Genomic DNA, 27,837 nt, shown 5'->3' with positions numbered 1-27,837 from the left:
GTGAACAGGAGGTCGATGTATCAGAAATTTACTGACTCAATTCTTGCCTAGGGCGGTGGGGTAAGTTTGTGGTTAAAACGTTAGCTAGTCACGCGGAAGACACGGGGTCGATTCGCACATGGCTACAATGTGTAAAGCCCATTTCCGGTGACCCCGCCGTGATATTGCTGGAATATTTCTAAAAGCGGCGTAACACTAAAGTAACTGACTTCATTCCTTGGCTTTTATTTAAAAAGCCATATGTGTTGGTGGTAAAGTAAGAACGTGTCAATGACCCGATACCCTTTGGTAATCTTTAATCGGTAGTCTCTAACATTATGATATTATCATAGTATTGTATTTTTAATTATTCAACAGAAATCTCTCCTCGGGTCCACCGTTTTAGAGCTCTTACTGTCTGAAACACCCCACGTTATCTGAACTTGATAGCAACGTTGATGTGTAAAGTGAATGACTAGGTTAAGACAAAATAGTCCAGTAGCGACGACAAGGATCTCATATGTGGAGCAAGCCTGACAAGTGTAGACGAATATGTTGTAAGTACATCAGTAATATGCCATCTTCAGTGGCGTTAACATTAGCCATTGTCACCCTTGACATCGTCGTTAAATCTGACTATACTTAATACTGTGGATGAGATTAAGTTTTATTCAGACGCTGAAAGGTCACAGGTCATCATTAATTCTATACACATGGAAAAAAGTATCGCAACATCCCATTCTTTCGTAGTATATATTATTTCCATTTACTACAGTAAAGGGACTTGTCCAACCTTCTATATAAGAAGTGGGGTAACCGTGTGGTTAAAGCGTTCACTCGTCAGGCCGTCAAGATCCAGGTTCGACCCTCCACATGGACACAATATGCGAAGCCCATTCCATGATGTTTCTGGAAGCGGCGTGAGACTAAATTCACCCACTTACTCAAGCTTCAGTATATGGCATTACCGTTATAACCTGACACCCAAGGAGTAACTAAGTAACTAAACGACTAAACTAAAGAGGAGCAGCAAGAAATATGTATTTTGCATGTATGGCCTGTTGCCGTGTCAGGGTATGATTATATTCACTCGTCAACGGTTCTTTTCCACTGTGCGGTCATGATGTACATATACATATACATATACACACACACACACACACACACACACACACACACACACACACACACACACACACACACACACACACACACACACACATATATATATATATATATATATATATATATATATATATATATATATATATATATATAGCGCTATATATATATATATATATAGCGCTATATATATATGGTGCGTAGCGCTACAATTCTACAAAAATGCTCTGGCTTATACGTGGTGTTTTGTTACAAAAATATAAATAGGAAACGTTTCACCTTATCGGAGTTGCACGAACAAACTGTCTTGCTACGCGCCTGTCTACATGCTGTTAGCAGCGAAAACAAAGCATTCATTCACCCACCTCCCTTATCACGTCGATATCAAACTGTTATCACACTTTATTGTTCAACCTCCTCACAGTATCTGTATATATGTATTAACTGCATGTTATGTTGTCAATTTGAGTAAGCCATTTGAACACGCCCAGGGGTGTGCTCATTCAGTAAAGAATGGGTGAGTATGGCGTTGCGCAGCTTTAAGCAATATTTCAGCAATACCAGGGCTGGGGACACATGAAATAGTCTTCACACATTGTACCCATGAGGGGACTCGTCGGCGTGACAAGCGAACGCTTTAATCGCTAGCCTACCCCACCGTACCCATTCAGTAAAGAAGTTGTTAGAGTCATATAACTTTTTGGTATTTAACAAAAAATATGGATGGGTGGATTAAATTGAAACAATCTCACAATGGCACTCAGGCTAACATTTCCTTGACTTGAGTTGTATGTCGTAAACAGGTTATTGATTTAGCTATGAACTATATGTCATCATTTTTATTATATCAGCCTGAAAGAGACGAATCGAGAGTGAATAGATCAATATTTTATTTGTTGTCCCATGATATAGTGTCGACCGTTTTTTATAGCGTGCTCAGATCAATAAACCGATGTACTTGTGGCACCTTAATATAATACAAACTTCTCACGATTAACAATGATATTTTCGTATAGAAATATGTCCTAAGTCGTTAAATGTTGTGCGAAGATTAAGTCAAACATTTACCGAACAGAAAAACAAACGCTAGTCTGATTTTTGCCAAGTTTTTTTATAGAAGACATAAACATGAACGCTTACTGTTATGACATTTCGTTTTTCGAAAATTGCGTTTCTTTCGCTGTTCAGTATATATCATACATTAATCGTACCGTACACATACACACACACACATACACACACAGTCACACACAGTCACACACAGTTACACACAGTCACACAGTCACACTTTTATGTTCCGATATTCAAAGGTTTATACCACCTGTTATGATATCGAGTATATCGGTTAGCGACGTTCATATAAAACACGCTTATAATGAACATGAGGATTAACGAACTCATGTTTGGTCCCGTACATTTGCTATATATTTTAGTCGAGATATATAACCAACCACGGTTATAACGAACTCTGATTGTTGGTCCCTCTGAGTTCGACATATACATGTACGCCAAAGTGTATCACACCATGCTCATTGTTCAATGGTCAGTTGGTTGGTTGGTTGGTTGGTTGGTTGGTTGGTTGGTTGGTTAACGCCGCACTCAGCATTATTTCAGCAATATACACAATTGGGATACAATGTGTCAACCAAGTCAGCGAGTCTGACCACTCGACCCCGTTTGTCGCCTTTCACAAGCATGGGTTGCTGAAGACCAGTTCTGAACCGGATGTGTGAAAATCAACTAATACGGAAAACATGTTTCGTTGAATAAAAAATTCTTAAGTGGCCAAGTTATTCCTATTTCACCTTTGTTTAGTTCATTTTGTATCTTTGTGTCGTGAATGTATATAACTTAATTCAAACATTTAAACTACGCGTCAGGGCAAGGTTTAGCATGAACTTAGACAGTACAAAGTTAAGTTAACATGTAAATAAGTGGACGTGATATACATAAATTCACCAGACGTCTTTTAAAATATCAGCGAAACGGAAAGCAATGCAGATTATGAGACACAGGTTTATGCAAATATAGAAATGGCTTCATTGTGCAAGAAAAACAGTTACCCAACGCAGTCAACAAAATGAGCAGCTGTCGAAAAAGTGCAAGATAAACATATCTAAAGTGTTTCTGAGATAGTTGTCTTTTTATTTCCTTTCAATCCTAATCCTCTTGTAAAATGAAGGTTTGCTCTCGTTCGTATGGCGATATATCAACGTCGTCGAGATACAACCTTGTCTCATATTAATGCACAAACACAAGTTAGTGACAAGAAAGTGATCGATTGTACAACACAGAGGTGACGCCATCGATTGAGTAATACACTTCAAGACATTTATCAACTTCCATCTTGATTGTGGATTTAACATAATACATGTCGATTAGTCGATTTTGAATCTGTACCTGATTTTTAAATCAAACTTGCAAATTGATAAAAAAAACAAACACATGCGTTGTGTAGTGACAATGAAAACGGTCTTTGGTGTTTAAGATACAGACTACCCCTTACGAACGTAATCATAAAAAGGGGAATTGTATATTATATAGCATTGCTCCCAATGCATTTTACGAGGTAGCTTAGCATGACCCCATCTTGGTCTTCCTGAGAGGGAGCACTTTCAAATCTAGAAATGGCTGATGCATGGCGTTAAACGCTTAAAGTAAACATTTATCTGGTCAAGTTAACATTCAACAAAGGTTCTAACATGTGAATAACTGTATACATCTGTATAGGTCGGTTTAACTTTCAACAGTGACGTTCTTGTCCATCGCTTGACTGACGAGTTTCTTTACACGCCTATGTCGCATGGGCGATATACATGTAATGTTGTGCGGTCTCAGGCAACAGACACACATGTCGTCATGCACTTAGAGTGACAGGCCCTGCCGGTAGTGCTGGACAGGTTTTACCTTTTGCCCCCAAACCTAAGCCATTGCTGATTTATAAGGATTCACTCACATAACTTTCACAGCTGTTTTGTATTTACAACACGGTGGAATCCGTTTAGCTTAAATCGAGACTGGTAAATGTCTGGAGTTGACGTTTTATGGTAAATATATTTCTTGGCGTCCACGTAGCAACAAATCCGTCTGTCCCCAAGATCCAGTTTGTCTTTTGTCCTCTGTCCTGTTTCTATCCTCCCATTGTCCATTGTCCACTGCCCCCGTCCTCTGTCAACTGCTATCCGTCCTCTGTCAACTGCCCTCTGTCCTTTGTCAACTGCTATCTGTCTCTCTGGCGTTTATCTGGGTATCAGTCAGTTATATGTTCTCTATCCTTGAAGAAATGTGTGGTATCAATTACTTATACGTTCTCTGTCCTTAAAAAATGTAGGGTATCAATTGATTATACTTTCCCCGTCTTTGAGAAAAGGTGTGTTATCAATTGTATGTTCTCCTTCCTTGAAGAAAGAAATCGTATCAATTCAATTACTTATACGTTCTCTGTCCTGAAAGAAAGGTAGGGTATCAATTAATTGTACGTTTCCCGTCCTTGAGGAAAGGTATTTTATCAAATGATTGCATGTTCTCTGTCCTTGAGGAAAGGTATGGTATCAATTGTTTATACGTTCTGTCCTTGAAGAAAGGTAGGGTATCGATTAATTATACTTGACAGTGTCAGTTAATTATACGTTCGCTGTATTTGACGGAAGGCATTGCATCAATTTAATATATGTTCCCGGAAAGGCTCGGAAAATTTATGTTTGTACCCAACTGAAGTGAATGAAAAAAAAGACAGAAAAACAAGAAAAAAGTATACGTTCCCCATCTTTAAAGCAAGATATGGTGTCAATTAATTAGTTCTCCGTCCTTGAAGGAAGGCATGTAGACTGTATCATGACACAAATCATCAAGCGATAATGTTATCAATGAAATTAATCGGTCACCGCCTAACCAATACCAGTCGAACTTCTTTCGTTTGGCCCAAACAATAACACTGAATTCAACGCAGTAAATTCCTTCCCATGTTGTAATCGGCCAGTAACCGAGACACCTGACCACCTGGTGTGGACACAGATACCAGCGATGACCAGCACAAGAGCCACCTCGCCTCGTGTTCCACTTGCAAGCTGCTTTATCAGGTTTTCAGGTCACCCGTTTCAGAGCGCCTGACGGTTGCCCCTAGTCTCGTGTGATTGGAGAACTGTCAACTGTTCTGTCGTAAGACACGCTGTTGATACAGCTAGTGAGAGTGTAGACTTGGCTCGGAGGTGTAACCTTTGAAATGGGATTAAAGGCAATTAAGAATAAGCTTAGACTTGAAAATTTACTTGCTCGGCAAATCTTTGCGGAATTTTGGGGAACATTTATACTTGTGGTGAGTATGATTTAATATTTTCACAGTTATTTAGACTACAGCGACTTTGTATGTGACATTAAAACGTACGTACACTATATTAGTACTTTGTAATCATCGTTATATTTCAGCAATAAAAAAAACTCTTGGCAGTCTTGGCAGTTTCCTTAACTTTTTGTACATTTACCTGAAAAAAGAACTCTCCATACTGTTTTAGATACTATTTTCTTCTACGTATAATATCCACTTACTGCTTTCTACTCTTTTACACATTTTTTATACTTTGTGCTATAGTACCGTCTCCACAAACTGTTGTTTGTATAGCTTGGGTAAAGTGTTCGGACATAAATTCTTGTGGATACCTTAAACCTTTTTTCTGATTGAAATGATCGTCAAGCAGATGCGGTTATTCAAATCTCGCATGACAACGTGTCATATCACGTCATGGCGAGAATACAGGTAAATGGTGTAAACATTCATGATGTGTTTATGAAAAAAATTAATGCTAGGTGTTCGCTACATTGTGCTGTATATGTTTCTGTAATTTAGCCATGTAATACGACCGACAGAACAGGATTGGCGTGTTACTAGTGAGCATGACATTACATGACCGAAAGACATTACGGACGTCTTTCTGTGCACGCAAAGACGCCGTGCTGACCTGCCTTATACTTTCAGACTACGATGAGAGCTAGGAATGTGCGTGACATGTACCTATATCGCTGATGACGATGGTTGTGACAGTCTGTGGCTGTTATCTCACACTATAACAAACTGAATAGATCTGAACTTAATTCACTCAGGCTACAAACTACAGCATAAGAGGTACATAAATAATATTTACATTTATATCACATAACAAAACTATATGAAAACGATGTGATAGGTGCAATATACATCAGGCAAGTTACATATTGTTTTACGGAAGTTATTTCTTAAATAAAAGCCATAATTGTTTCGCAAACAACTTGAAAGTTCTCTTGAAGTGCCCAACTTACTGGTGTTAAATAGGATGTCATACAATAGCTGTAGCAGTAGTACCAAGCTATTGTAGTAGTATCAGAAGTAGTAGTAGTAGTAGTAGTAGTAGTAGAAGTAGTTATAGTAGTAGCAGCAGCAGCAGTAGTACTGGAAGTAGTAATTGTCTTTGTAGTTGTTATTGTAATATAGTTGTTATACTCGAAGTAGTAGTTGTTGCTGCAGTTGTTATAGTAGTAGTAGACGTAGTAGTTGTTGCTTTTGTAGTAATACTAGTAGTAGTAGTAGGAGTTGTTGCTGTTGTTTTTCTGTTGTTGTTGACGTTATTGTAATGTATTGTTCTAGCATCAATATTGGACTGTGACAGATAGCTTTAACTTGAAAGATAATGGTTGATCAAAACCTAAATTAAAATAATGACAGATAACACATTTTCTATTGAGATACGTCAAAGGTAACCTTGTCAGCCGCATAGTGTCGTCATCATGTGTCTTGCCAGTGCGTGTGCCTAGAGAGTGGTTCAGTAGACGAAAGTGGGTACATTACACGCCAGTCTTACCCACAATAGACCAGTTCATAGTAGGCAGTAGACATGTTGGTTGTGGGTACATCACAGGGTGGACCATACAGGCAGTAGACATGTTGATGGTGGGTACATCGCAAGGTACACCATACAGGCAGAAGGCATGTTGATGGTGTGTACATCGCAAGGTACACCATACAGGCAGAAGGCATGTTGATGGTGTGTACATCGCAAGGTACACCATACAGGCAGAAGGCATGTTGATGGTGTGTACATCGCAAGGTACACCATACAGGCAGAAGGCATGTTGATGGTGGGTACATCGCAAGGTACACCATACAGGCAGAAGGCATGTTGATGGTGGTACATCAGAAGGTGGATCATGATGGCATCAGACATGTTGATGGTGTGTACATCACAGGGTGGACCATAAAGGCAGTAGACATGTTGATGGTGTGTACATCACAGGGTGGACCATAAAGACTGTAGACAAGTTAATGGTGATCACATCAGGGGAAGGGGCTTTTGAGTACATTGTAGGGTTGACCATACAGATTCGTGACTATTTGATGGTGGGTAAATTAGATGGTGGGCAGCACAGACTGTAGACAAGCTGTGGGTGAATATAGTACAGGAAGTACATGAGGAATGTTGATAGAGTGATGGGATACAGTGGAATGTTAACATCAAGACGAGATAGGATGTAAGTGGGCACTTCAAAGTGTGAAGCAAACATCTGTAAGCGAGTTGATGGTTTGATACGATAGGGAGTTACCACAACCACTGTAGACAAGCTGATGGTGGGTACATTAGAGGATGGACCTAACTGTATAACAGTACGATTACCCTGGACGACAATCAACTGGGAGCGACTTTTGGTCCAAAATGTTCACCCAAGCTATTGCGCCACCCCACCCCAAACACAACGGTGTTTGTGACGTTTCTCCTTCCCACACAAACAACACAGCTACCGTGTCATCAGTTCGTGACTGTCTTGTTCTACTGCCTCTGGATCTGAAATGTCCGAAGACACGTCGCAAAGAGAACATTTGGCTACCTGTCGGTTCTTGATGGTCTGTGCTGACATGCCATCTGAACAACTGTCTACTATTGAAGGTTGCAGCCATAACTCTGATGGATGATGTTATTCTGACTGAACGTCATCTTGGTGTAACATCAAACATCGTGCCCCTGGCTTCAGGCGATCTGCTATAGTGCCCGTCTGTTGTCGTCATACTGTGTACACGTTTCGCTCCACTTCTGCAACACATTGTCCAGCATTAAATCTTTCAATGACACGCTCGTGGTGCTGATTTGTGAGTCGCTGCATACTCGTCTTTAGATTACATTTGACATTTTAATGCTTTGTTCTGTTTAGTAATACATTCCAAGGCAATCGCTTAGAGGATCGCATGATGGTTTTCTTAACGAAATCCGAGGAACACGTTAGTGGCCAAGACCACGTTCACCAAGCCTGCGTATCTTCATGGGTGTCTGCTAATTTGTCTGTAATTCTGAGTTTATTGAAGGGTAGCTAAGATACTATGGATACTTTAGAGGGTAGATCTAACGACGATAAAAGAACTGAGGGTGGAAACGTGTGTAGATAAGATGATAGTGGATGCATTAGAGCGCACTGAACTCGTGCGGTGTCGGCGTGTCTGCCCCACAGATCTGTGATTAAGGGATGATTTTTAACTAAATTGTCAACTAATGGCACCACTGTGTTTCGTTTATTCATCGTCTGTCCCTTTACAGACGGAAGATCTGACGGTAATTTTATGTAGATCCAGAGTTCGTTGCGATTATCATACAGTCTGTCATAAGCTCAAATTTACTCCTTCGTGTCCTGTAAGTGAGGTCCTTAATCTGCATTGAATAGCATGGAATTCCACATTTAGCTCAAGCCGAGGTATTCCCAAACCAATGACAGAGTACAAAGCGGCGCAGTACAAGCCCAATCTCTCCATCTCTATAAGAAGTCAAAAGTGAGAAGTGATTTATGGCTGATTGAAATCGTTAAAAAACGAGCAATGTTTCTGTGGATACAAGGCGGAACAATCGGAATAACGTCAAAATATTATGAATGAATGAATACGTAGAATATTATTCTAGATTTAAGACCCGTTTATTGAATTTTGTCTTCCCACACATACAAACACAATAGTGGATACATATATCAAAATGACAGAAACAAATGCTGAAGCTATATCTAGATAAATTGATTTTTCTAAAACAACACAACATGTAAACTCATGGAAATTTTCAAGAAACGTTCTTTCTCTGAAGGGGCGGTGGGGTAGTGCAGTGGATAGAGCGCTCGCTCGTCGCACAGAAGACCCGGGTTCGATTCCCCACTTGGGTACAATGTATGAAGCCCATTTCTGGTGTCCCCCAGTGTGATAGTGCTGGAATATAGCTAACAGCGGTGTAAAAACATACTCGCTCTTAACCTGAAACCGGTCCTAACACCTAGACTACTTTTCACTTCGAACCAGGTTCTGAAACCTCTCATATACCTTCCCAATTTGAACCCGGCTTCCCGTATGCCATCCCAATTCGAATCCGTCCCTGAAACATCTTTTAGATCATGCCTTCCCAATTTGAACCCGGCTTCCCGTATGCCATCCCAATTCGAATCCGTCCCTGAAACATCTTTTAGATCATGCCTTCCCAATTTAAATCTGGCCCTGAAACCACGTAGATGCCTTCCCACTTCGAACTCCATACTGAAATCTCTCGGATGCCTTCCCACTGTGAACCCGTCTTGAAACTTTCTAGATGCCTTCCCACTTCGAACTCCATACTGAAATCTCTCGGATGTCTTCCCACTGTGAACACGTCATGAAACCTTCTAGATGCCTTCCCACTTCGAACTCCATACTGAAATCTCTCGGATGTCTTCCCACTGTGAACCCGTCATGAAACCTTCTAGATGCCTTCCAACTTTGAACCCGGCCCTGAAACTACGATGATGTCGTCCCACTGTGAACCCGTCATGAAACCTTCTAGATGCCTTCCCACTTTGAACCCGGCCCTGAAACTACGATGATGTCGTCCCACTATCATATCATATGAAACGTTCTAGATGCCTTCCAACTTTGAACCCGGCCCTGAAACTACGATGATGTCGTCCCACTGTGAACCCGTCATGAAACCTTCTAGATGCCTTCCCACTTTAAACCCGGCCCTGAAACTACGATGATGTCGTCCCACTATCATATCATATGAAACGTTCTAGATGCCTTCCAACTTTGAACCCGGCCCTGAAACTACGATGATGTCGTCCCACTGTGAACCCGTCATGAAACCTTCTAGATGCCTTCCCACTTTAAACCCGGCCCTGAAACTACGATGATGTCGTCCCACTATCATATCATATGAAACGTTCTAGATGCCTTCCAACTTTGAACCCGGCCCTGAAACTACGATGATGTCGTCCCACTGTGAACCCGTCATGAAACCTTCTAGATGCCTTCCCACTTTAAACCCGGCCCTGAAACTACGATGATGTCGTCCCACTGTGAACCCGTCATGAAACCTTCTAGATGCCTTCCCACTTTAAACCCGGCCCTGAAACTACGATGATGTCGTCCCACTATCATATCATATGAAATGTTCTAGATGCCTTCCAACTTTGAACCCGGCCCTGAAACTACGATGATGTCGTCCCACTGTGAACACGTCATGAAACCTTCTAGATGCCTTCCCACTTTAAACCCGGCCCTGAAACTACGATGATGTCGTCCCACTATCATATCATATGAAACGTTCTAGATGCCTTCCAACTTTGAACCCGGCCCTGAAACTACGATGATGTCGTCCCACTGTGAACCCGTCATGAAACCTTCTAGATGCCTTCCCACTTTAAACCCGGCCCTGAAACTACGATGATGTCGTCCCACTATCATATCATATGAAACGTTCTAGATGCCTTCCAACTTTAAACCCGGCCCTGAAACTACGATGATGTCGTCCCACTGTGAACCCGTCATGAAACCTTCTAGATGCCTTCCCACTTTAAACCCGGCCCTGAAACTACGATGATGTCGTCCCACTGTGAACCCGTCATGAAACCTTCTAGATGCCTTCCCACTTTAAACCCGGCCCTGAAACTACGATGATGTCGTCCCACTATCATATCATATGAAACCTTCTAGACGCCTTCCAACTTTAAACCCGGCCCTGAAACTACGATGATGTCGTCCCACTGTGAACCCGTCATGAAACCTTCTAGATGCCTTCCCACTTTAAACCCGGCCCTGAAACTACGATGATGTCGTCCCACTATCATATCATATGAAACCTTTCAGATGCCTTTCCAGTTTGACCCCGGTACAGCAACCGACTGGGGACAATATTGTGCATGGAGAACAAAATTATTCCGTAACTATTATTGCCCAACAAGCACTACAGTGTAAAGATAGATCTTAACAGTGCTGTGTGAAGCATTTCAACATCTTGATGCCTAATCCTAGTTACAATGCCAAACTGCCAGAATACACTTCACATCAACCAACAAACGGTGCTATCAGACCTGTAGTTCTCACCCCGAAAGTTGAATAGTGATGCGACTTTGTTTCATCTTTGTTTTGTGGATTTGGCAAGGCAGGATCGTGATATAATCTCCACTCTCCCCAGTTTCAGTATATACCAGGCTTCGTGTTCTGACACACTTACATCTCCATAAAGAAACCGCAATGGTTCATGGTCAATGCTTCAAGCTGATTAATAGATCATTGACAGATCGTGTTGTCGTGCTAAATAAATGTTTATCACCAGAAACGGCCTGGCTTATGAATGGTTGCGTGTCAGGTTGATATTATGACATGTATTTCACTACTTGACAAGAAACGTCACCTTAAGGTCACAGATGGGAGAAATGATTCATTAATCAAGAAGGTAAATGTAGAACATTCAGCCGAGTTTGGCAACAGTGATTAAAGGTAAAATACAGATAAAGTTTAAAATACCCATCCATCCATCCATCCATAAACAAATTCATTCATTCATTCATTCATTCATTCATTCATTCGTGTTATGTAATCTTGATACGGGTCTGTAACCCTAAATGATGAAAGAGGGTGCGACGTTTACTAGTCGACCTCACAAGCAGGGATACCTTGTTAACAAACTTTGATATAAAAACACTACAAGGGAAGATCTGATCTTCAGTGTCTCATGCTTGTCGGAAGAGGAGACTAAAGGGATCGGGTGGTTATGCTGGCTGACTTGGTTGACACATGCCATCGGTTCCCACTTGCACAGATCGATGCTCATGTTGTTGATCACTGGAGTTTCTGGTCCAGGCTCGATTATTTACAGAATGCCGACATATGGGTGGAATATTGTTTAATACGGCGTAACATCGCTCAATCATGCAGACACGGAATTCATTCCATTGTCGGATTCGAACCCTTCATCTTAGGCAGCAGTGGTCCCTACAATAATGTGGGTTCGAGTTTTCTTATTATGCGTATGGATTAAGCAAAACAAAGGTGTCGGTCTTATCAACGTAAATATTTGATCACGCTCATTTGGCGTGCTTCATTCCTGTTTAACTACTTCAAACCACTTATACACGCTACGCCAACTCGTTGAATGATAGTCAACCCGCCCACTCTTAAGCACATCCATAATATTTGATTGATTGTCAGTTGATGACCTGGCTGACTTGTGTGGTACAGGGGCGTTCATCATCATCGTCGTCGTCGTCGTCGTTGTCGTTGTCAGTTTTCTTCTCTTTCGTGATTATGATCATCACCATGACTATAATCATCATTCAGCTAATGGCATAGAGCCGGTAAGAAGTATCATCATCAAAACTGGTCATCAGTTAGTGTTACACTTGCCGTGTGGTCTCATAGATCGTCAGGGAGCGGTGGGATAGCCTGGTGGTTGAAGCGTTCGCTCGTCACGGGTTCGATTCTCCAAATGCATAATATGACCAATTTCTGGTGTCCAGGGTAGTGATACCGCTGGAATATTGCTAAAAGCAGCGTAAATATGACAAACTCACGTACTCTCATTATTTTATGTTCTCACTCGAACATCGTTTAAGGTATAAATTAAAATCTACACAGGCCTTAATTAATGTTTTCCTTCGTTATTCTATCATGACAAAACTGCACGCTGTACTGAAATGCTATATCTTATCAAAAAAGAGAAAATACTGTATAGAACTAGAAAATAGAATTTTTAGATTGCTGTTATCAGAACCATAACATATATATTTAGGGACTTAAATTGAAGAAAATAGGATTGACATGTCCAATTCGTGTCATATCACTGTCAATAATGTACGTTCCCAGTACATCGCAATACGTATCGCAATGCAGCTACCTGAATCACGATACGCAGCCAATACGCAGTCCTCCAAATTGGCAGCAACAGAGGAAATCTGAAGAATGTATTGATAATGCATTATTGTGTGCACTTAGGTGATTGAAAACACGGTAGTGTTTTGAATGACAGGTGTTTTGTAATTTTTTCTGGGCAATGGCAATATGACATCATAAAAAAGTAATTAAATCATTTATTTTTTATGTCACAGTTATTTAACGTGGATGGCGATAGTTGCTATAAACCCTGAGATACGTGCCGGTGTGTTATCTGAAATGTATATACAGCAAGAGCTTTCTATATTTAACGCCTGTTATCTTCTACTCTGAGTGACCCTTGGTCAAATGTTATCTTTTAACGGCTGCGCCTCCCTTCAACATACCTATGTTTCTACCAATCCAATTACAAGAATGCAGTGTAGATTTTTCTTTGTCACAGACTGGTGTAAGAACGTTGTGTGAGTCGCTTCATGTCGTTTTTAATTAAGGAATATTTCAAGACATTTAGATAATAGGACAGATGTGCTTTCGTATATTTGATAAATAAATATTAGAAATGACAACTATTTATTACAAATAGTGAAGGTTCGCAAAAGACATTTTGCTCCTGGCGTAGTTAACTACGGATATGATGAACTCGTAGGAATAATTTTAGTTCGTAATAATAGTAGTTCTTTATAAATATATACAACACGTGACCGCGACTAACTAAATAGTTAACCATATCAGCCGTACTATTCTACACTTTTATAAAACTCAAAGATCAAGACATATTTCAATTTCTGAGGTAAGTCATGAACTGCACATGAACACGATAACTGAGTGAACTCGCTCTGTAGATCGGAATAAATATAAAACCAAGTTTGTTTACAATCAACCGTGCATAAGGAAAACTCTGTATAGCAGTTGATGCGTGGTAGCATGAATAGGCCATATGGGCCCATTTGCATGTTTATCCGAACATGATACTAAATCATATATCGGATTGGTTATCGCACCAATAATTATCTCATATATGATATACTCATAGAAACAAATAAGGGGACATGTTAAAGTACAAGTGTTACTTTATTTATTCCCGAAGTTTCACTCACAGTGCACTACATACCTTGTGGAGAAACACATGTAGTTTCATATGTTCCCTTGTTAGTTTCCGTGAGTATAATATAACTTGAGGTTGTCAAGACTTGTGATGGCAGGTGATGTATGGCATCTGTATGCCCTTGAGCTTAATTTAATAATATAGTATGATGCGTTTTACGAAATAGGAAATCGTACTTATGGGTATATTCAATTGCTTCCGCACTCATTCATCACGAAGTTTGACGTGTTTATTTCATTATCATATATATTATACCTGAGGTATTTTGCAAATGTTCATATTCATATTTAGGGTTCTTTGACGTTAAGAAATTCAAGGAATGCAAAATTAATTAATGCAATTGTTCACAACTTTCTGTTTCTTGAAACACACCATGTTGTTAGCTCAAGAGCATAAATATATCATTGATCACCTGTCATCTGTGTTATCATTACATTTTTCTTCATTTGGTTCATTTCCAAAAAAATCACACGCTTTCAATACTGGAAGATACGTTTGCAAATATGATAGGGTTACACGTTAATGGAGTGTTTCGAGTAGCGCGGAGGCCGCATCTCTCTAATTAGACGGTGCGTGTTTGCCATCAACAGGTGGGCAAGACATGCATCGGAAACACAACAGATAACAGTGATAAATCACCTACTCATCATCTAACAGATGATGACCCTGATCAACTCCTAGCACCGATTTCTCTTCCGTATCCTATTTAGATGCCATTATGTTACGGAGGTCTAAAGGATCGCATCTTGTACACACACAGAGTGTAGCTGTTGCGAGATAAGACAGCGCCACTGAGAATGTTTCGTCAATAATACCATGTTGGCGTGTGCATATTGATGCGGACACAGCTGTTGCTGTTTTGTTATTTCTTCTTCAAGATGTCAGATTAATGTGAAACTGCATTAAGACGCCGCTTGCTTAATACAACTTCCTTCTTCTGTGTGATAGGGAACATTGCAACCTTAAAACGGCTGTGATGTACAGATTACTTGATACAGCCCCCTTCTTCTATCTGATAGCGAAACATTTTAAGTTCAATGTCATTACAACCTTAAAACGGCTATGAAGTACAGATTACTTGATACAGCTCCCTTCTTCTATCTGATACCGAAACAATTTAAGTTCAATGTCATTACAACCTTAAAACGGCTATAAAGTACATTATTAAGTGAGTGAGTGAGTTGTTTTACATCACTTCACGACTTGACATATTAGTGACACATTCAATATAAACCACAGCAAAAATATGCGCCCACGTTTTGATGAGACTGAAATGAAAACAAAATGACAGTCATTGGATGGTGATGTGTATGATACGGTCGTTATTGTTGTGTTGAGTGACCTAAATTTGGCAATGTTGTCAGCCTAAATTGAATGGCGTTTTGATAATGGTTGTAACTGTAACAAACAAATCTATTAATTTTCCTTTACCGTAGATTTGTTTTATCAGCAGTTTAGATAACACTTTAACACCACTCTACCCGAGGCAAGACATAACCCTGTCCTTTTATAAGTATAATTCAATTCGGATTGTTCTTTTCCTCTTCCTTGACGTCGTCGGAATGTATGAAGACCTGTTAAGTTATGTATGAGGACTGGTATATTTTTAATATGTTTCATAGAAAGTTCATTGTGTGTATATAGATATGATTTTTTGATGGCCATTTCAGAAGTACGGTGAGTAATGAGAAAGTAAGATGTTTTATGGATAACGACTTCTTATATAGTATATGATGCGACGTTTCGCTACGGATTCATATACCGTTGTCAAGCAAGAGTGATATATATAAAGATGTTACGTTTTGTGAATACATGCTCTCTACATTTCCGTTCGATCCAATCAACAAATACTGAGATGGGTAACTATTGCATGGCTGTAAACTGTCGAGAAAATCATATCAAGTCGTCCTAAGTATTAGGTATGACAATCTCGATACTACTGTTGTACAGGTTCGAATCCCTTTCGAGTTGATTATGCATTTTCAAACTGCGCTTTGGTTTAGCATATGGCACGTCCTAACGCCCCACAATAGCGGCATAGATCTAGTGAGTGAGTCAGTAAGTTGAGTTGACTTTTACGCCGCTTTTAGCAATATTCCAGCAATATCATGGCGGAGGATTTTAGGCATGGGCTTCACACATTATACCTATGTGGGGAATCGAACCCTGGCTTTCGGCGTGACAGAGATATAAATATGTCCATTAATGCACTGCGAATGAATAAAAACGATGCACCCATGGTTCTTGTTGCAGACATTTTGCGTCGCCTCAGGAGCACAGTATGTCCTCAGTCGTAAAGAGTTCAGTAGTTTCCTTACCGTCAACTTTGCTGGAGGCATGGGGCTCACACTTGGAATCTACTGGTCAGGAGGGGTGTCAGGTAGGTGGAAATGCTTTCAGAGGGTGAGTAATGAGGTACACGTCGTTATCAGCACCATTTCGCCAGAACACGGTTGCCTTTTGTGTTAAATGGGACCTACAGCTGCAGAACAAGTCAAGTAATTGTGATCGTGAATATATGTACGGCAGTCGTTATGTCATATTGGTATGTGAACTGCGACAGGTGGTTAACGAGCACCCGGTGAAAGAGTTGAATTCAACGCCGCATTGCACATTATTTCAGCGTAATGTGTGAGGAAACGTAACATGTCATAGACGCATGCCATTTTGAAATCCACGAGCTCCATGGCATTGACGAACCTAGAAACACCTTTAGGGAGTCGAACCACGAAGAGTAGGTCTGTAGACAGTCTGAGGCACCCAAGGGACGCTGCGATGCACAGATCTAGAGCAATGCGAGGTATTTAACATCCAAACAGCCATCGATTGCCATGGCCATTATGATCATCTGTTCGTCGTTATTCGATTCCCCTTGTGAAATGTGTTATTGCCCATTGGCATTCCCAGGATGCATACTGCAACGTTGTGTTATGTGTGACGCGTATTAGTCATAGTGAATGACAAGCTGTGTGACCTAAACCAGTCTCTTATTAATTATGTTTTCTAACTGAATATTCGCGAGCATTAGGAACATTACGAATATTCACCTGGTAATACTCAGTCTCGATGATCTTCCGGAAACCGGGGTGGTGGGGTAGCATAGTGGATAAGGTGTATGCATATCTCATCGATGGCCCGGGTCCGATTCCCCATATAGATATATTGTGTGAGGCCATTTCTGGTGATATTGCTGGAATATTGCCCAAAGCAGCGTAAAACCATACTCATTCACTCATTCACTTCCGGAAACCGATTCCATTTGGCAACAAACGCAAGATATTGATGAGAATTACGCGAATCTATGAAAATTCCAAGTGCTCACCAAAAGACTGAACTACTGGAATACATCACCACTCACACATTTTGCATGAAGGGACAGCGTTTTGTTAAGCTCTACAAGAGTACTATTCACAGCCTGTGACTGAAGCTTTAACTGGACACATCCCGTGAAAGAACCATGCCTGAAACAAATATACTGAGCAGCAAAAGAAACGCAACTCTGCTTTCTGTCAAGCTTTTAAATAGGAGACATAAACATGAATGCTTAAATTTATTAGACTCATTTGCCGAAAATTGCGTTTCTTTTGCTGTTCAGTATATGCTGTAATTTCCAAATCAGTGCAAAGACATTAGTAAGGCAGTTCAACGTAGACTGGCGGTACAAAATCAAAGGTATTACAAAACAAATGTAAGATAACACAGTGAGAATAGCAATAAAGACAGTGATTTTACTATTTGCCTCCTAGCTTACAGCAATTCAATTGAAGAAAAGTCCACATGTTTTGTGAGATGGGATGCAAGGGTTAACGCCTTACATACATAGGAAACAAAAAAAATTCCCATCACACATAAGGGCAGATGATTCTGGAATCAGCTCCTGGCAGCACTTTCTAGATCATTCTGTCTAAATCTAGTATGAATCTAAAAAAAACACACCACTTCCCAGTGCACGTGGATACGTGGATACCACACGATAGTTTTTCCATTATTAATATAAACGCTTGATATATACGGATTCTCAGTGTCTGACTGTCATTGTTTGCGTCCATGCCATGACGTAATTGGTCATTCAACACATGTTAACATAAAGTGCACCAAGTCACATACTATCTGATGAGTGATTAACCGGACCCTTGTTCTTGTTACCTTGACACTTACACAAGACAATGTTCTGTGATATTGAGTGATGTGTGTGATACTGCAGTGCTAGAACACAGGAACTTAATATTTAATTCGAAATATACGATGCTTTCTTGGTGCCATAATTTAACACTTACTTATTAGAAACATTAAAGGCACGCATTGTAAATTATGTCTTGTTTTCTTGTTCTTCAGGAGGGTCTTTAAACCCCGCTGTGACACTTGGCCTGTGTTTGAGGGGCATCGTGCCGTGGTACAAGTGGCCCTTCTACACGATAGCTAACCTATGTGGAGCTTTCTTCGCGGCTGCTGTTCAGTATGGACTTTATCGTGGTAAACTGTCGTCTCAAAATATATGAGCTGTGGATGAATTTTATAGAGTTCATTTAAGTACACAGAGTCAATTTTCATGGAAAACATGTTTTACGAGTTACGATAACGGTTCGCATGTGAGTTCCAAGTGTAACTCAAATGTGAGATGAGCTTAGAATGGTATTTATACCGCATCAAGGCATGCAGCTTCATCTTGGATGACTACGTATGGTATTATTTACATCTGGTGCTGACCGAACAAATATTACTTGGATTAAAGAGGCTGGCCATAATTATGAAATCCTAAATTACTGCACAAGTGAAATGGATTTGGCCAACAACAAACATACGAAAGCCGTATGAAATCATTGCAAATTACTGCACACATGGGATACGCTGTAAAACACTTTAGGCAGCTGCAAATCCCCGCAAGTAGCTGCAAACCTTGGAGCCACATCAAAACACTGAAAATTTTGAGAATACTGCAAATTACTGCAAACTTTGGGCCGACTGCAGATCGCTACAGATGTTTGGGCCATTGTAAAACACTGCAAACTTTGGGGACAGCAAATCATTGCACAATTTGGTTCCACTACAAATCACTGCAAACTCGGGGTCCACTGCAAAATACCCGATAGTTTTGTAACGACTACAATGATTTACAGTCATAGTGTAGTCAGGATTGCTTTAATCTCCAGATGCTATCAACCACTACGATGGCGGCATCCGATACACCACCGGCGTAAATGCAACGGCAGGAATATTCGCAACATATCCCCAGGCTTATGTGTCTACCGCCAGCTGCCTCTTTGATCAAGTGAGCTAACTATTTTTAATTTACTCTCTCCAAACCTGTAAGTTGCTACAGGTCAATGAGAGAGCCAAACAGAAACAAATAATTAAAAATGCTTTAAAGTTGCAAGTGTAACACAGATGGATAAAAACTGTCCTAAAGACAGATAAAATCAATTGAGTTATCTACTGACGAAAAGTAATATCAAGAAATCACAAGAAGAACCTTCCAATTTACATATTTTATAGTTCTTTTATCTGCGAATGGCAAACCACTTTGGACGAGCCAGATTACGTCGCTAAAAAACCGTGACGGGTTTGAGAGGAAACAAATTGGGGGTCAGGATCGATGACTTGACTGAAGTCGTGAATACTCATATCAGTCAGTTTATTGGCTGATAATGACGCGGTTATATAACGACAATGATCATAAAAGCCGTCAGCACAGAGCGGCATATTGCAAAATGCAACAAACAAAAAGAACCAACTTCTTCTGCAGAGCTGCCAGGATCGGGTCGACATTCTTTCGAAGCTCAGATCCTTTGCCTCGTCACCATGTTAACGACCAACGTCTTTCTGGCCCTTCATTCCAGAGAATGTTCACAAATGATTTGGAAATTGTTTCAAGCGATGTTTAAACCGCCTTACCTGTTCACTGTTTGTTGCAGGTATTTGGCACCTTCATCCTAGTCGGGTGTATCCTGGCAATAACAGACAAAAACAACATGCTACCTCATAAAGGTTTCGTTCCTGTGGCGCTCGGGTCCATTGTTTTTGCCATAGGAACATGCTTCGCCCTCAATTGTGGATACGCCATTAACCCGGCAAGAGATCTTGGTCCGAGAATATTTACAGCTATAGCCGGCTGGGGTACAGAACCGTTTACGTACGTATTCATTAACTACATGTGTACGTTTTACATAATGGAGCTAGTAACATCCGTGCTCACTATACGTGTATTGTAATGTGTTCTTCCTGTTGTAGTGAGTGAGTGAATTTTACGCCGCTTTCAGCAATATTCCAGCAATATCACGGCGGGGTATCAGAAATGGTCTTCTCGCATTAAACCTATGTGGGACATTCAACACGGGCCTTTGGTCAAACTCAATGTTAACAAGGAGTTGTTAGTAAGCAGCAATATCGTTGACTCTGTCGTAACACAAATTTGGTTCATTTACGAGTGCTTTACGGGGTATCCTTTTTCATAGCATGCCAGGTAGTGAACAGGAAGGAGGTGAAAGAAAAAGCATTGAACGTTCCCTGCTGTAGCGTGCAACGTACAAATTATTTACAGCTGGTCTGCAATAGTTGGAGTGTGATGAGTATGCGGCTTTAAACAACATCACCGCGAGAGAATAACCTGTCTCCATTAGCCCCCGAAACATTCCACTGGGCGTAAACGTAAAAATAACTTTTAATATGATACGAACGGAAGAAAGAATATCAGTGGTGACACCAGGTGTTCGCGATATAGCTTCACCGAGCTAATATTCTCAGCACAAACTAATTATTCAGTCGCGAGTTCGGGGAATTAGCTCGCTTGGCAAGAGGTATGACTATACCAACCCACACACAACACAACACCTGAGTAAAATAAACAAGGTGTTTATTACACGATAGTCACGGGATGATTTGTGACTGGGTGTCGTCCCTGTTTCATACCTGTTCTAGTTATGATAGATAATCCCATTTCCTGATAAAATTGACGATAAAGTTGTTGTGAACTTCAGTTGCTGTAACTTAATCCAAGTGCGTAACTCGACAACGAACAGGTGCCTACTGCGCATTTAAGTTATTCTATCTTCACGGGATTGTATAATGATTTTGATAAACGTCGGTATTGATGAGTGAAGTTCACACAGAATTCGATTAGCCTATCTCCAGCTGCCGACACATACAGGATACGGATCTGGGACGTTCGTAATCAATGTGGCCCTTGGCCGATTGAAGTTTCAATTGTAAAAAAATATATATATAAATATTCTGTCATAAAATATTCTAAAACATTGTGCGTTTTCACATGTTAATATAATTATTCCTTTTTTCCACCAGGTTCCGAAACTACTGGTTCTGGGTGCCGATCGTGGGCCCAATGATTGGGTCCTTCACGTCGTGGGTCATTTACTACTTCTTTATAGAGATGCACTTCCCAGATGAGGAGGAGGAGGATGCCACTGTCGACGTCAAGCAAAATGACGTCAAAAATAATGAGACGGCGTTAGAAGGTTACGTTAATGAGGGATTCACCGGTGGTAGGTAAATGGCCCTGAATATCCTTGGCTTGCAGCTTCATCCAGTTCTTGATGCTTCAGCCTCTTGCTGCTTCAGCCTCTTTGTTCTCCTGCCTACAGCTGTATGGAGGAGTACTTCTTTCGCTATGATTTCAAATATCGTAAGGGTACGTCTTACCATTTCAGCAGGTAAATATTAAAGCTAATTCCATATCTTCTGCCACCAATTCCTGATTGAATACAAATGCGAAACTAAAAGTAAAGTTCATTTGTCGTCAAACAAAATACAAAAGAACTCAAAATCTAGGATATTTGGGTAAATCTCAACGCGGTATATCGCATTGAGTGAGTGAGTGAGTGAGTGAGTGAGTGAGTTTAGTGATACTCCGCTTTTATGAAATAATAAGTTTTCCAGCAATATCAGACACGTACTGTGTCCACTGAGGGAATCGAACTCGCGTCTTCTGCATTACGTGCACTTCCCGCATGATGATAAGGAGTCAACCCCTTACCCGTATCTGGCAATGAATACCCTGTATCCAACGATATCTACTGCTATACCCACTACTGGAAAGAGTTGTTGAAGAAAGTATCATTTTGTTATGTGTGTTAAAAGGAGGGTGGGTAACGGCACGAGGAACAGCAGAAATACTCACGTTCTTCAAAACGGCACATGGCTCTACATCATGTACGGCGGCGTCTCATGTCGAATTTAGTTGCAATCTAACTCGCTCATGTCAACGCCATCGTCGTCGGTGTTGTTTGTGCTACAGATGACGGTTGCAACTGTAGGTGGGCCAAAGTATAGGGTATTCATTATTGTGTTCCTTCTTAATATAGCAAATTCTTGGTTTTGAACTGTTTAACAAGGCATCGTTCACATGTGGATACAAATGGACACACTTTCGGTGAATTTCAGTTCAAGGTATGAAATAAATGAATGTGTGAGGTTTTCCTTGGTGTTAAGCGCAATGCTAACCGCGTTTTGACAGAGGACACTGCACATTCGACAGAAATATCAACATGCCACCAAGGCATTTTTTCAATAACACTGTCAATACATTACTCTTGACAGTGGATGCTTTTTCCTATCCCGCTATCCTTTCATATTTTGTTTTCTATTTCTTCCACTCTCGTAGTTAGTGTTAACTGAAAACTGTGTCCTAAGATAAAATAAAGGAAACGCGCATGTCAATTACCTGTCCTGTGGGTGCACAAAAAGGCTTCAGGCGGACATGGAAATATTTTTCACACTGTCTGAAAATATTCTCAAAAAACGCTGTGAATCAAACTGCTGTCAACACAAGAAAACCCTTTCATGAAACAAACATTACAAATCAGTGCATGTCGCGGTGCAGTAATTTGAATCAGACATGAATGCTTTTGATCTTTCATTTCTCCTTGAAGTAAGATTGGGCTTTAAAATTGGAGAAAAATAAATGCATATTATATGCTGTCAGTCTTTGAGGTTGACAGTTTTCTGTAGAGTTTTTTCTTATCGGGAAAGTTTTCATTTCCAAACTTGATTTTATTTTTCAGTGTGTGTTCCCTCCTGTTTTGGTAGTTGACACTGCATTTATCAGAGTGTATGCAGCAAAACTATAGTATATGAAACAGAAATATGTAACTCCGTCGATTGATTGTCATAATAATAGAGAAAGTGACCCCTATCTTCAGTTGATAAATACTGTTCGGTATTAGCTATATTATGTGTCTGTTACACGCACCAACCGCATTACTCACTGGTTAGCTGCAGTTGGTTTGTTGTTTTACGCCGCACTGAGCAATAGTCCAATTGTGTGGAGGGGTCTGTAAATAATCGAGTCTGAACCATACAATCCAGTGATCAACACTTAGTGCATCAACCAGCGTAGTTGGGAACCGATGACATATGTCAACCAAATCAGCGAGCCTGACCACTAGATCCCATAAGTCTGCAAACATGGGTTAAGCCCATCTCTAACCCACATGTTCAAGCGTGTGAAAACCGCTGACTGATAGTATGAGCAACGTAAACGTTTTTGACACTCAATCAATATAATTCAGCAAGTCAGGTAACTAGACCAATCGATCTATTTAGAACCCCCTGTACGGCAGACATGGGTTGGTGGGGGCCTGCTCTAGTGAATATGTAGGGCGCCGGGATAGCCTATTGGTTAATGCGTTCTCTCGTCACACCAAAGACCCATGTTCGATTCCTCACATGGGTGCAATGTGTGATATTGTTGGAATATTGATAAAAGCGACGTAGAACATAGTCACTCACTGACTGTCAACGGGAATTATATCCTGAAGACATTATCATATATTTGTCAATGTTCCATGATAACAAACGACATTGAAAACGAATATAACACTCTATTTTTTCCACGAGTGACTGAATGAGGAAGATGCTAGGTGAGAAGTTGTGGTAATATTCCGGCAGAATCACGACGCAGGACATCAGAAACATGCTTCAGATAGTAAACCCATGTGCTGAAGATTCGAACCTTTGTTTCGGCATAACGAGCTAATGCTTTAATCACTAAGCTAAACGTATGCACTGGTCACAGTTTTCAAATACACTAACAATGTTTCGAATCACACAATGTTCATGAACTAATCCTTGATATTTAAAATATCAGATTCCATGCAAGATGTTTCAACTTAACCGAAACATCGTTCCGACTACGACTTCCGTTCAGCGATATACCGTGATCGTAATGAGTCTTCTTAATCTTTCAGATCAAACGTCACGAACGAATCAAACGAGACTATAGTGACGGGAACATGAAACAAGAAGAAGAATCACGCCATGCCCACACACCTGTAACAGACTGGTATCGATCGAAAACTGTGACGATATTCAAGATCAAGGATAATGGAATCGTTATCGAAAACCTTCGATATGACAATCGATGAAATCATGACTCTTCGGATGTCAAGAAGTCTATCTATTCATAAACCAAGGAGACAACCGAATCCCAAACGAATTTAGTTGATGTATTCAGTAGATTTAGGTCATTTAAACTGGAAGTTGCCTTTTATTGAAACTCTTGTATCCAACGTCACAAACTAGTGCTTGTTAAACTTTCGTACCATATCATGTTTACAGGTGTCGGTTTAGATCAAAACGTGACATCACGATATGATTATCCTTATAAGCATTGAGTATTCTAATGCAGCGATTTATCGATAATTGTTACATCCTTCAATAACAGAGTAGTATGTATCAAAATTTCGTACCATATCATGTTTTCAGGTATTGGTTTAAATCAAAATATCACATCGCGATGTAACATTATCTTTATCGAAGCACTCAATGTTTCTATGTATCGATAATCGTTTCATCCTTCCGTAACACATAGTGCATTTCAAAATTCAGTACCATGTATACAGGTATCGGTTTAGATCAAAACGTGACGTCACGACATGATATCCTTATCGAGGCACTGGGTGTCTTGATGCATCAATTGAATCGTTGCATCTTTCAGTGACGGACGTCAACCTGTGATACTACCTCTTAACGGTGAAGCCTCCTGGTGATACAGTGCTATTTATTTATGGTAGAAAGTATAGTCGCTGAGTGCATTTATAGAATGGTAACCTGCGTTTTTGCGTTCCTCAACATGCGTAGTTAGTTATGAAAGGAATATACAGTAATATAGCACTATATTTTTGCTGCAAGTGTATGTTAGATGTTATATGTGAGGACAATCTCCACCAGAATTAGACAAACAGCAACACCAAGGGTTTGTAGTGTTCTTCTAGCGCCAGTTTTCATCAACAGAATGTGCCTTTTAGGAGCATCCAACTGTTGCACAAGTGTATCAAGAATCTCTGGAGTTCACGAAACTATTTCATGTTTCTTACCATAGAACCTAAACTTTCAAATGTTAAAACTATTGTGTTTTATGTTTATGTACCATGAATGTACTACAGGTTATAAGATCTTACGTGGAAAATATCAGTTACATACTGAAACCAGTTTGGACCTGTGCTTGGACAATCAAAATAATATGGAATTAAATATGACTGGTGTCGTATCTGACCTATCCCGTCATCGAAACATTCAGTGTTCAATTACTGTAGCTTTTGCCATTAACACCAGATTTAATGGGGGTGGGGGATTCTGAGGATGGTCAAAATTGGGTATTCTGGTTTACTGATATTTCATATTTACATCATCTCGTTTGATTAATCGAGCGATCAGTTTTCGAGATTTCATTGTACACATGTATGTATGTGTATCCACTGTATTTTATTAGTTAACAATATCTTTGGATTAAATATGTTTGTTATTATGAGTGTATGATTCGCTATGATCCTTGTCTTTTGTTCATCCAGAGCACACAGTGTTCGTACATTTCTCTTGGTATGTCCTCCACTGCAGATGTGTGTTAAACGCCTTTACACGGACCCATAACACCATGGCTAGTAGTCAAGATATGTCGTATTTGTGTTGCTATATTACCTGTTCGTTTTGTAAAAATAAATTATCGTACAGGATTCAATGGTTGTGATTTTTTCTGTACAAAGGATGTCAATTTAATCCTAGGTTAAAGTATAGAACTTTTTGTCCCCGAAGGCCACCCGCGAAGTACATCGAAAAGCTATTAACAGCATTACGAGTAGCCCATTCAGTCCTCGAAATGCTGTCACTTGCTCTTCCATGCGCTTTCCCGGTCGCCCTCGAGGCCATACAAAATTGTGACTGCCCTGTACTTAAGTTGACTCATTTCTGCCGTTTCAATATCTGATTAGATAGCGACATGTGCATGTCAATACTATGTTTATGTGAATGATCTAAACCGTTTCTAAATATCATGCGGTCATTTTTATCATCCACATATCAGAAGTGTGTGGGCTTGAAACGTTTTGATACCCTGTACTACCGACGAGCATGTGCATGGTGCTGACAAACCTAGAAACAATCAGGACGAAGAAGGTTTCGCGCCCAGAACCATACTAGGATTCTGTTGTTACAGGGGACGGAACTCTGCATATTGAAAATAGCTCAATAGCTGCAATAGCTCCCCAACAAACAACTATTGGAAGCAAGAAACTCAGATTCGTCATTCCAAACAAACACTATGTTTAACAAGCAGCAACTAAATGGATGGAATGGTGAGGCTCGGCTGCTGGTTTCCAAAAACTGTTTGTACGTGGTCAAATAACAATGGAGAAAGTAATTCATAACTTAAGTTATAAATACAATTGTTTAAAAAACGGTTGTCTTACCTGACTGCTAAACGCAGCACTCGCTCTATTCAAACTTCCAGGTTCCGAGGCAGATAAACCACTGATTAGTTGGTTTGTTGTTTTACGCCGCACTCAGCAATATTCTAGCTATATGGCGGCGGCCGGTTAACAATGGCGTCTGGATCAGACAATCCAGTGATCGACAACATGAGCATAGCTCCACCCAAGGGGATACGATGATATGTGTCAACAAAGTGCAACGATCCAGATCACCCGATCCTGTTAGTCGCCTCTTACGACAAGCATGAGTTACTGAACATCAATCTTGACCCGTATCTTAGCTACAGATGGAAGTTATTGGGGAAAGAAAATAACTGAGCAACGTGCAGTCTTTCTTATCGTTTCTCATACAACATATCCAATATAAACAGCGTAAACCATCTAAACACGTAAACCAGCTTTAAAACGTCATTGTGTTTTCACAATTAAAAGAAAATGGCAAAATGACCAAACGAGATGAGTGAGGTGGGTACAATTTATTTGGTTACTCAAAGGGAAATTAGAAAACCCAAATGAGATGACCACAAACGACAACATGTCCCAAAATGGTACCTGTACCTCTAAATGGGACCGAACCTTCATCGGTTAGGTTTCATAGCGTTTCTTAATTGTCAGGTTTTGTAGAGAATGCCTAGTCTCACGAAATCCGCAACACGAAAAGCAATCACGCATTGATACACCGTACATTTCATCTTATTTTATGAGCGCTTCGAATGTATTTTGTCCCCGTGATTCAATACATGTGCCTCAAAATAATGTCCTCGTCATCAATACTTTAAGGG

The 27,837-nt window shown here is 40.3% G+C and overlaps 1 protein-coding gene across 4 annotated transcripts; it reads left to right on the top strand.

The window, feature by feature from the left end:
- The first annotated feature begins 443 nt into the window (after window positions 1-443).
- On the top strand, window positions 444-26,307 carry LOC137276978 (aquaporin-9-like). Of its 4 annotated transcripts, none has more exons than XM_067808634.1 (7): window positions 444-536; window positions 16,593-16,719; window positions 18,675-18,812; window positions 19,490-19,608; window positions 20,252-20,469; window positions 21,636-21,835; window positions 24,539-26,307. In XM_067808634.1, the coding sequence occupies exons 2-7, from the start codon at window positions 16,677-16,679 to the stop codon at window positions 24,571-24,573; spliced, it is 753 nt and encodes a 250-aa protein (XP_067664735.1). In that variant the 5' UTR covers window positions 444-536; window positions 16,593-16,676; the 3' UTR covers window positions 24,574-26,307. The 4 variants fall into 4 exon arrangements, with proteins under 4 accessions (XP_067664735.1, XP_067664734.1, XP_067664732.1 ...); XM_067808633.1 differs by having other exon boundaries at window positions 456-536; window positions 21,636-21,839; XM_067808631.1 differs by lacking the exon at window positions 444-536 and adding an exon at window positions 5,223-5,416 and having other exon boundaries at window positions 21,636-21,839.
- The last annotated feature ends 1,530 nt before the right edge of the window (window positions 26,308-27,837 follow it).

This window comes from Haliotis asinina, chromosome 3 (genome assembly GCF_037392515.1).
Source record: "Haliotis asinina isolate JCU_RB_2024 chromosome 3, JCU_Hal_asi_v2, whole genome shotgun sequence".
In the NCBI taxonomy this organism is placed as follows: domain Eukaryota; kingdom Metazoa; phylum Mollusca; class Gastropoda; order Lepetellida; family Haliotidae; genus Haliotis; species Haliotis asinina.
The sequence above is the reverse complement of the archived record's forward strand: the minus strand, read 5'-3'. Positions and strand labels throughout refer to the sequence as shown.